Raw genomic sequence first — 10,901 nt, forward strand, 5'->3', positions numbered from 1 at the left:
AAAAAAAATATTCCCAATCCAAACGTGCTGAACTGGCAAGTTCTCCCACCGCGATCAGTCTCTGCCAAGTGCCTGATAAGCAGAAGTGTCAGAGACGGCTTTCGTGCCCCGGGGTGTGCCAGTCTCTTGCCACATGAGCAGGAAAATGTAGTTATCCCTGAGTTATTTCATTAGAACTTCTACAAACACTGAGCAGGGCACCCCTCTGTACATACACTCTAGGTACTCCTGAGATTAAAAAAAAAAAAATTATTGGAGATATACCAATCTCCTTGAACTGGAAGGGATCTTGAAAGGTCATTGAGTCCAGCCCCCTGCCTTCACTAGCAGGACCAATTTTTGCCCTAGATCCCTAAGTGGCCCTCTTAAGGATTGAACTCATAACCTTGGGTTTAGGAGGCCAATGCTCAAACCACTGAGCTATCCCTCCCCCTTAATTTAATTGCCTAAAAATACATTTAAAATAACCCCGAACCTCCCCAAAGTGCAGCAGTCTAGACAGAACTAGTTGGCACTGGTCTAGTGCCATCTGTCCCAGGCGCTTTCACTTTCATTCACGATGCCTCCAGCTGGGAGGAGGTGAGTGTCATCATCTCCCTCTCTTAGAATGGGGAGCTGAGGGGGCAGAGGAATTCTTTGCCCGAGGTCTCCGTGGTCGGGCCGGAAATAGAACCTAACCCTGCCTCCCCATCTCTGCTTTGGAGCTGTTTCATGTTTGCCCAGCCTGATGAGAGCACCAAGGACCTGTCTGTGCCTGTGTCACACTGACTGTGACAGCCCTGCCCGCACGACAGGGATGGACGTGTTCGAAAGTTGTTTCCAGATACTGTTCTGTGTTCATGACTGTTTTTAAAGCCATACACCAGGCTGGATCCTCACGAGGGGGCCTGCTGGCACTGTGCCTCGCAGCAGTTTCCAGCCAGACAGGGCCAATTAGGAACAGCCCCTGTATTGAGACACTGAGCTCGCTGGGCAAAGCAGAGCTCTGAGTGAAGCCATTTCAGAACTAGCCTAGGGAAGTGGGACCAAGATTCTCCAAAGTGACGAGTGATTTAGGAGCCCATTTTGGGAGCCCAAACTGAGACTCTATAAAGGGGCCTGATTTCACAGGTCAGGCCCTCTAGACACCCAACACCACTAACCACCATGGATATTCTTGGCCAGGGCTCTGGCTCCGTTTGCACTCGGAGCTGGCCTGTTTGCTCTCACGTCATTGGACGCCAGTCCCCGCTCGGCTCACCTGCAAGGTGGCCTCAGGTACCTAAACTCTCACAGCCTTCTGAGTGTTACTCATCCAGTCCACTGCCAGCCCCTCCCATCCCACTCTGCTGTCAGCAGCTGACACCACAGCAGATCATGCAACTTTGCACAGTTCTCCAGGGCCTGCCTCTAGGCCTCCCAAGTGCTTTTCTCTCCCAGCTCTCACTTTGACACAGCTTCCCCCGGGGGCAAGAATAGAAGGACAGAATGTGAGGGACACCCCTCTCCCCCCCCACACACCCTGGTGCTGGGAACCCCACACTGCACCAGAAGAAAGATAAGCAGATTAGAAAGGAAGCGAGTCATCTTCTGCTCGGCATTAAAATGTGGTGCAGGTAGAGTGGTCAGTGACCAGGAACAGCCAGGCGGCCGGGGACAGAGTGCACATAAAAGGGGCCTGCGGTGGAGATAAAAGATGCTGAGGGGTCTTGGTGGAAGAGCAGCGGGGCAGGACACCGTTAGATTTGCAAGGAGGGCTAGGATTGCTCTGTGTTTGCCACCGTTAACAAGCCTTTCATCTTCAGAAGCAAACTGGAAAAGACCTAGCAGCGGCTCAGCACGGTGAAACGCCTCTCCATATGCCTTGCGCCAGCCCGGTGTTCCCTGTCGAATCCTTGATTCCTAATGACCTCCCTGTGAATGTGATTCTGGCACCGTTTCATTGGGCGCCTCCTCTCTGGCCTCTGAGGGGTTCAAATTATGAATATTCCTCAATTTAGACCACACTGTTGCTGAACTTTAGGTTACTATGGTGACGGGCTTTTGCATGCCTTCTGTCCTTGGGTGGTGCCGGCTTGCTGTGGGCTGGGACAGTTGACGATGGCTGCTCTGTGCCTAATGATTCCTGGGCGAGTCAAATGCACATGGGGGCCCTGTCTCTGTTCAGTTGCTTGTCCCTGCGCTCATGGTGGCCTCGGGAGGGGCTCTGTGGCACAGCCCTGAACTGCCACCTCAGGAGAGAAACGGCCACACGACGCTCACCCAGCTGTGCTTGCGGCTGCCAGGGCACCCCAGCACATGGTGACAACGGAGTCTCACGCCCTGGCACTTTAACTGGGAGTGCATGGCACTAGAGCTGTGCAGAGGGGGAACGTGCCATTTCGGGAAACATTTCAAGATTCCAAAATCAGGCTTCGTTCTGATGGGAATGAAAACCCCCAAATTCCCCACAAGGGTAAATTCCAAACTTTGTGTCCATTTCGCTTCATTCTACATGTTTCATCTCAATTTAGACTCTCAAAATGTTTTGCGTTGCATTATAATATATTTGTCACAAGGTGACTGGCCTCTGTAAGCCACAGCTGTGCCATCGTTAATTCATTGTGTCCCAGCTGAGGGTGTGAGCCTAGCTTAATGGACAGGTGGGCCTTGAAAAAGGACTGAGAGAGATCAGTCTGGCGTGGAACCATAAGGAGAACCAGCCTGGGGGCGAGTGCTCTATCCCAGATCCAGAAAGGAGCTGGGAACAGGGCCCAGAGGGAGGGTTGAAGGGCAGAAGAATCTTTTTGTTTGTTGGGACTTTTTAGTTTGGACATTTGCTGCCCCAGAAGGGGTTACATTTGTTTGTGACTTGGCAACTTGGCAGGATTAAGCCACATCTCCAGCACAGAGGTGTGTATGGAGAGCCAAGAGACCCACCTCGGGGAAGGAAATCGAGGCAGAAAGTGCTGGCAATGCCACGTTTGGCCAGTAAGATGTGCTGCGGGGCAGCCATGACCCATGATAGTATTTTATATTTATATACATAGTGTTTGTATAATGATATATTATATCATACAATATAATATATAATTATGCAAACATTATAATGTATAATACAACATTTAAAAAATTCAAAATAAAAAGTAGAAATGTTTTGTTCAGAAAATGTCGAAACGGGACATTCCAACATTGTTGGAACTTTTTTCCATTTCTAAACAAAAGTCTGGTGAAATCGATCCAATTTCACAAAGTGGTTTGATTTAGATGGAATATAAATAAACAGGGATTCCAGAAAATGGTGCAAAAATGACCAAAAATGTTTTTTTTTAATTTTCACAGAAATTTTTGATTTTTCATCAAAGCAAAATGAAAAAAATGTGTTTCAGTTGGACTTGAATTGAAAGTAGTAGAATCAGCTTTCCTTTTTTGGTTTGATTTTTCTCCCTTCTCTCCCTTTTTTTAATCACTGGAGAAGGTGGGGGCAGAGAGTGGGAGGAGGAATTAAACAGATCCCCAAATTTTTGATTCAGTGTTGACGAACAATTTGAAAACTTTCCATCATGTGCAAAAAGCTGTTATCTGCTCCATAAACTAGCTTCTTGCTGATGAAATGCTGGCCGTCTCTAATAGTAAATATTAACTCCCCACCCTGTCTCCATCTCTCCCCTCATCCAGCCCAGCTGTAGGCACACTGCCCATATCTGCTGTGTTCCTCACTGGCCCTCTCTCCTTTCAGCCTCCATAGTCCTCCAGAAGTGGTGGTGTCAGATGGAGCCATGTCTAGAAGGGGAGGAGTGTAAGGTGCTGCCAGACTTGTCAGGATGGAGCTGCAGTACCGGCAACAAAGTCAAGACGACCAAGGTATGTGTGCAGTGCTGTCTGGAGCCAGACGTTTGCCGTAGAAAATGGAGTGAGCCATCTGGAGCATGGGGCATTGGCAGAGCTGGGCAGGGGCTCAGGACAGGAGGAGCTTGCAGGATTTACGGAGCAGAACCGAAGTGCTTTGACTGCGTTGGTGTGAGGAGCTTCCACCCTTCCCTCATGTCAGTGCGCTTAGTCCCTTCTTCTCACAGCCCATGAATGTCCCTCCACGGCGTTCAGGTGCAGGAAGAGAGACGTTGCCCAGAGTTTTTACATCTCTTTGTCTTTCATGCTGATTATGGTGATTCCTGAGCACCAACCAAGAATGGGCCCCTGTGCCACACACCAACACAGCGTAGCAGACAGTTCCTGGTGTGGAGAGCTTACCATCTAAATAGACCTGCCGGACACAGGGTGGGGCCAGGGCTGTGACACACAAGCAGAGTGAACAACGTAACGGTGGCGAATGTCATGTTAGTGCCCTGGGTTTTGTTCTGAGTTTATCTCCTTTGGTGGGTTTTGTTAGGTGGTTCCCTGATGCCACCAGGTAGAAGCTGTGGAGGGATTTTCCTGGGGAAGATATCAGAGCAGCTCCTAGACTAGTCCTTGGCTAACAAAGGACTGGTTTGCAGTGCAGGCTGGCCTGGTATTGCAGTGAGGTGCTAGATTCCCCAAGCTGTTCTCTGGAGCAGCAGATTCCTCATCGCCTGCCTTCTGCCAAAGCAGTGTGATTCAGGCAAGGGCTTTCTTGGATGGCAGTGCTCCCCCGGCTGGAGCAATCATCTGTGACAGAGAGCTACATGATTATTATTTTCATGGCTTGCTGAATGCCCCGGAGAACAAGGTATAATTAAAATTTTATCAAACTCATTAGTAATTACATGTATGTCATGGTTAATCAGTTGCATAATTTTGTAATCATTGTTCATACTGTTGAGTATAATTATTCTTTATGCTTTAGCTTTGCTCACCCTGTACCCCCTGCTGCAAAATTATCCTTCCAAAAAAGTGAGGCAGGGATTTATTTATTATTATTATTTTCCTCCACAAATTGCACATTCGTGCTAAACTGTTTTTATGAATGTCAGAGCTGCCTCCCCTGGCACAGGCATCAAATACTGATGAGCGATTGCAGCTGTATTTCCAGACCATTCTCATTTCCCCCATTTATATTGCTTATTTAATTCCCCCCTTCCATTGCTATCTTAATTTGATGTCAGCACAATGGCTCCAAGTTCTTGTAAGGGACAGTTCAGTTGTGAAGGGTGCTGGAGCTGCTGCAGTTCAGGTGTCTCCCCCAGCAGCAGTGTTGATGCTCTGCCAGGGGACAAAGCTGTTTATGGTACTCCTCCGAAGATGCACTTTGGTTTCTTCTACCCTTCCCTCTGGACTAGCTGCAACCTGGAGATGGAGTCTGACATTTTCCAAAGCACCCAGTGTTTTTTGGTGCTCCTCTTGAGACTGCTTAAAGAGGCCTGGTTTTCAGAAAGTTCTGGGCATGCTCCCGCCACTCCACATGAATAGCAAATTACAGCGCGTCAAGACTGGAAGCAGCAGCCAAAGCAGAGTGTGCATAAACAATCCGCAGGGGGAAATCTGCATCAAACATCCTGTTAAATAATTGCAGCTATTGAATACGTTTGCATCTATTCAAGTCTGTTCAGTCACCGTTCACGAGCAGGAAAATCAGCTGGATGTGTTGGATTGCTTGCTCACGGCAGTTTGACCATTTCCATTAGCAAACAATCTCCAGAGCAAGTATTCTTCAGGGAACTCATTTGGCAAATAATTTCAAACTACAGATAAATGAGAGGAGAGTGTGATGTTGTCAAGTTCATCCCCGAGTGCGAAGAGGAAGATCTCATTCCTCTGGAGAACTTTGTCACAAATTATTTTTCAGCAGGGAGGGGATTTGCCTGTTAAAACTCTATAACTGACCCCTGCAAAATACAGTATCGTTAACACTGAGTGGTCAGAACTCATGAGACAGGCTCCCAAAAATCATGGCATTGATTTAAAAATCATAAGAATGAAAAAAATAATAAATGTTGGGTTATTTTTATTTGCCATCTGGTTTCTGAATATTTAAAGGGACACGTTTTCAAGCTTTTCTCTGCAACCAGGAAAGCTAGAAACTTATTTTTCTTTTTTAAATAAATGAAAGCTAAGACTTTCTCATAATCACATGACTCTGGGACCTGGGGCATTAAGGAAAACATTAAATATCACCAGACTCATGAAGAAAATTGCTGGAGTTGGCAGCACTGAAAATATGCTGCCACCCTGTAATGGGGTACCCACACTGCTCCCCTCCGAAGCCCCTCTCCTCTGTGAATCAGGGACACTTCAGTCTGGTGCAACACCCGTGTTCTTTATTCATGATCAGTTTCCCACCACCAGTTTTCAACTATATACAGGCTTTACAACTGCTTGGCCTACCACAGGCTAGGAGGTGCCTACTCCCACTGAGCCTGACCTCCCGTTCTTAGTCTCCGCCTTTCCTTTCCTTTTTCTCCTCCTCCTAAACACATTTTTAGAAACGTTTTGATTTAGACAAAAAGGGCAGTTTTAATCAAAAATTGTTTTGATGAAAAATATGTGAACAGTTCTACTGGAAAAATCACTCACTCTCCCTTCCTCTCTCTGCATCATTTAAACCAGCTCCCCTGCTCCTTTCTCTTCTCTCCATTCCTCTTTGAATGTTTGGGTTTAACTGGTGCTGTATTAGGAGCTGGCTAGTTGAGTAATAAGCACATTTCGCCCCTGTAACCGTGGGTCTGTGCTGTGCACAAATTATCCTGTTTTGTTTGGGTTTTTTTTTAATGCTTCCAGTTTAATCTTCCTGCCATTTTGCAATGGATTTGCAGAATTGTTCCTGCTGAACGTGCCTGGTACTTGGCATGCACAAGTGACCAGGAATGGAATTTAAATAGCAATATTTCAAATGCATCTACACCTCTGATGGGTGCCTGGAGAGAAATCTCTAGACCTACTATGAAATCAGTAAGAAAGGACATTGTTATGGTAAATAGGATATGAACTATTTACAACTGAAGGTTGTAAAACTATCCATGGTCACTAGTATAACCCAACATTTAAAAGGCTGGGAGACCATTTTTAAATACTTTCTTTTTCTCTCTGAAATACATATACATGTGACACACACTCACGCACATCCACGTCCCTACAGCCTGTCTAAGGGGCTTGTGCAGGCTGCATCTTCCTTTCCAGATTGCATGGTGCAAGAGTTGCATTTAGATTGTTATTCCATTGCCACCAACAGGAACTGAATAGGCCGCAGGCCGTTCCTGTGCAGTGGGGTTGTTACCCCTTGGTTACAGTTGGGGAACTGAGGCACGCAGAGGGGAAGTGACTCGCTGCATGGCCTCGGGTGAGTTAGAGCTGGAAATAGAGCTCAGGATTCTTGAGTCCCAGTCTCTGCTATGACCACTAGACAGCACTCCCTCTACAGAGCGACCTTTCGGATCTGCCATTTCAGTACAGTGCAGTGGGCCTGATTCTGCTCTTAAACTGCCTTTACACCAGTGTAAGTGTCATCTTTCGTGGAGGTACCCCCAATGCACACCAATGTCAATCAGGAGTGACCCATTCCCCATTGCGCTGCACCTTGTGTTGTCAATGAAATCTTTGCAAAGTGACTGCAGAGGGGGACTGAAACCCTGCTAGTGTGAACTCGGGGAGATTCAGATACGACACTTGGGGTCTAATGGTTCCATGAGTTACACCCACGTGGTCCTACCAGCCCCAGCAGGGCTACAGGGGTGAGGGCAGGAGCCCGTCACACCTCCCACTGTGATCACACCCTGCACCCTGCGCATGAAAACAGCCTGGGCCTGGCCCAACACTGTGTAGTCACTGGCAGCAGCGTGTGGTGCTTCCAAATCAGAATGATGGTGTTTGACACCCTTCTGCCCTGGGGCCAGTGGCTACACTAGACAATCGAGAATCAGGTCCTGAGGAAAATATGGGGGAAACCACCCTTGGAAAATCCCCTGCTGCTCTTTCTTACCACAGGCAATGACCCCAGCCCTTCGCAGTTTAGGTTTTAAGTTTTGCCTCCTTCTCCCAACATCATGGCCCTGAGACTTTATTGTTATCAATAGTGCGGTAGGATCAAGAACCGGGCCCACTTTATGCTAGATACCGAACAATAAGCGGCAAAGAGATCACATCTACGTATCAGAGCCCTCAGGCAGATACAGACCGGCAGGGGAACACAAGGAAACAAAATCTTGCCTTCTTCCAAATCCCTTCTCAGTGTTCTACATTAGGGAATGCAGGAAGCAATTAAAAGTTAGTAGGTCTGGAAAAGAATATGAGTTCACTTCAGTTTTAGGAGAAAACCCAAATCTAGCCCTGCCTCGCTGGTCAATAGGTTGCCAGGATCTGGTGTGACGTGCTCTTGTCCTTTGTTCACAGGTCACCCGGTAGTTGCTGTGGAACTTTTCCTGAGGGTTTCTCTGGCAGGCGTCTGCATTGTGACGGCCAGCATTGCGAAATGGCACAATCTCATGTTCGTTCAGCTGCGGGAAGTTCCTGTCGCGTTCTGCAGAGCTGTGAACGGGACTTTCCGGTGGCGGCAGGAACGCAGCAGTGTTGGGATAGGATGGCAGTCCCTCTGAGCACTTTATGGTTCTGACTACAGTGCATCTGACACCGGACTCGTGCTCACTCCTTGGAGCGGCACTGAGGATTACAGAGAAGGGGACGGATGCACTCCTCTGGCCTGGAATACTGGGAAACCTCCCTTCTGGAAGTGAAAAACCGTGCTAGCTACTGGTTAATGCCACTTCTGAGGTATTGAAGCAGCAATTGCTATTGAGGCAATGGTAATGGGTTCTGAATGCAGTTGCAAGACTCCCTTTCACTCCATGTTTTCCCTCTGCATCAGGGATGCACATGCCAAGAAATTCTTGAGTCACATAGACTCTGTTGACAATTACAAAGAGAAAAAATGACTTCCTTCATTTCCTGCCACATATTCAGATAGGATAAAATAATTGCCAGGAGAACCGTATTTTCCCCCAAGGTCTTGAATAGGTGTCATTGTCAGGGTTTTAGAAATCAGTGTCTAAATCTTCCCCATCTTTGTTTCATTGTTTTTTCATGAAGACTGGTTTCCAGGAAGAGTTCCTGCAGACAGGGGCCAGATTCTGATCTGTCTTCCATTGGCATAAAACTAGAGTAACTCCACTGAAGTCAATGGGGAGATGCTCTGTCTTTGTCTCAGGGTGACTGAGATCAGAATCTGGCCTACTGTATAGCAGAAATGACAGGGCAGACTGAAACATCTGATGCTTTGCTGAAGACTCCTGACGTGAGACAATAGACTCACTGAGCAAAGCGAGGCTGGTTTTTCCTTGCTCATTAATTGCACTGATCAGTCTTTTAGTTCCAAATCTGAGCTCTGTGATCCAAGTCATAGGAGCCAAATTACTGCTCATATTTGCAATAGCATTTCAGATTAATGCAGGGGGGCAAATTTCTCTCTGTTTGGTCTGTTGTACCTGGTGCAGTTTACTTTGTTATCCAGAGAGAGACTTAATCTCTTCATTAATTCAAAAGAGAGAAAAACCTACCAGGCTCCTGCAATGAGCTCAGATCCCTTCCCAGGGCAAACTGTTGTTCCAAATTTGCTACAATATATGCGGGCACAGCCCCATCTAACCCCTTTCTCCCAGCTGCAAACATCACAAGGGAAAACTCTTTGGTCTGGGGGACTAATCTCCCTCCCCACCCCAGAAGTCAGTGGAGAAATTGCCATTGAAGTCAGTGGAGTAGGACTGGGCTTTGGGTTCCCAAAGGAGAATTGCAGTGGTCCTTAACCCCCTTTTTGCTCCTTTGGGAGTCCCAGCTCCCACAGTCACGGAAGACTGTTATACACGTTGGTTTGCTGGGGAAGGGAATAGTTAGAACCTACTTAATCCGACAGTAGTAGTGAAAGTAACAGATGCCTCCTCAATGGAAACCTTGTTACTCTTCCCTATTAAGTCTTTCAGATCCAACCCTCGCTGTGTTACACCCCTAGATGTTGGTACCATTATGGTTCTCTTGACTCAGGAAGGCTCAATGGATTTAAGCCTTGGAAGTGAAAATACCTGTATGATCGTTGGTTGCCTACAATGCAAAGTGTAACCCAAAGGGGACATATGACTGACGCGAAAACCTGGTGCGGAGATGACATGGATTCCAGGAATAACAGGCGGGAGTGGTGTGGGAAGTTCTAGGCAAAGAGCAAACAGCGGCACGTTTCAAACGCAGCCTGGCTCTGTTCTGTTTTGCAGCAGCCTGGTGTCTGTGCTACAACTGTACAACCTGCTGGAGTTGTTACTGGAACGTTTTTGTAGCGGGGTATGTAATCCCTGCCTCAGATGCGATGTAAATACCAGACTGTGAAATATTAAATTCATTTTAATCTCTGCAAGGGATCTTTTCCTTTTTGAAAAGAAAGGGTGGGGGCTGAAGAGCATTTTTCAAATCAATCCACTGAAGGGCAGAAGGTTTGTGAGGCCTTTATTCTGGGGCAGATCCTACTGCTGTTGAAGTGTGTGGGTGAAGGACTGGGCCATTTGTAATGGATGTGGCTTCCTGTCATTAGGTTAATAAGCGGATAAGTCACTGAAGCTTGCCCAGGGCTAGTTCAAAACTCTTTCTTCATGGCGCAGGTGGTGCAGCTCACAGGAATTTTCATTGCTGGCATATTCAAATGACAGACAGCAGTTTCCCCTGAAAAATCAGTCAGTTAATTCCATAGGAACTTGGTAAAGCATACAGAAAGGAAAAGTTCCTGCTCCCCGCTGTGAGTGAAATGCAGGCCCGGGGAGTGTCACGAGACACACCGAACCCTCTCTCTCTGGTCCTATCTGCTTTAGATACTTGCACCTAACTCCTGCTATCAGGAATGGGTGTTGCACCAAGACTGGATGCCAGAACAGACCTTTCTATGAACAGGGAAAATTGTCTGTTTGTTAAGGGAAGGGCTGGCTGGATGCTCCCTACCTAGATAATACTTTTGCGGTAGAATTTGTTCCAAGCAGCAGCAGCAGCAGCAGCAGAAG

The 10,901-nt window shown here is 47.2% G+C and overlaps 1 protein-coding gene across 2 annotated transcripts in view; it reads left to right on the plus strand.

The window, feature by feature from the left end:
- The window catches only part of TAFA3 (TAFA chemokine like family member 3), a 69,181-nt gene extending 58,914 nt beyond the window's left edge, over positions 1-10,267 (plus strand). For both annotated transcript variants that reach the window (XM_039533182.1, XM_039533183.1), the window contains exons 5-6: positions 3,698-3,822; positions 8,263-10,267. In XM_039533182.1, the coding sequence (XP_039389116.1) occupies positions 3,698-3,822; positions 8,263-8,274 (137 nt within the window). In that variant the 3' untranslated portion in view covers positions 8,275-10,267. The remainder of the gene's footprint in view (positions 1-3,697; positions 3,823-8,262) is intronic.
- Positions 10,268-10,901: the final 634 nt, after the last annotated feature.

This window comes from Mauremys reevesii, linkage group 4 (genome assembly GCF_016161935.1).
Source record: "Mauremys reevesii isolate NIE-2019 linkage group 4, ASM1616193v1, whole genome shotgun sequence".
NCBI lineage: Eukaryota > Metazoa > Chordata > Testudines > Geoemydidae > Mauremys > Mauremys reevesii.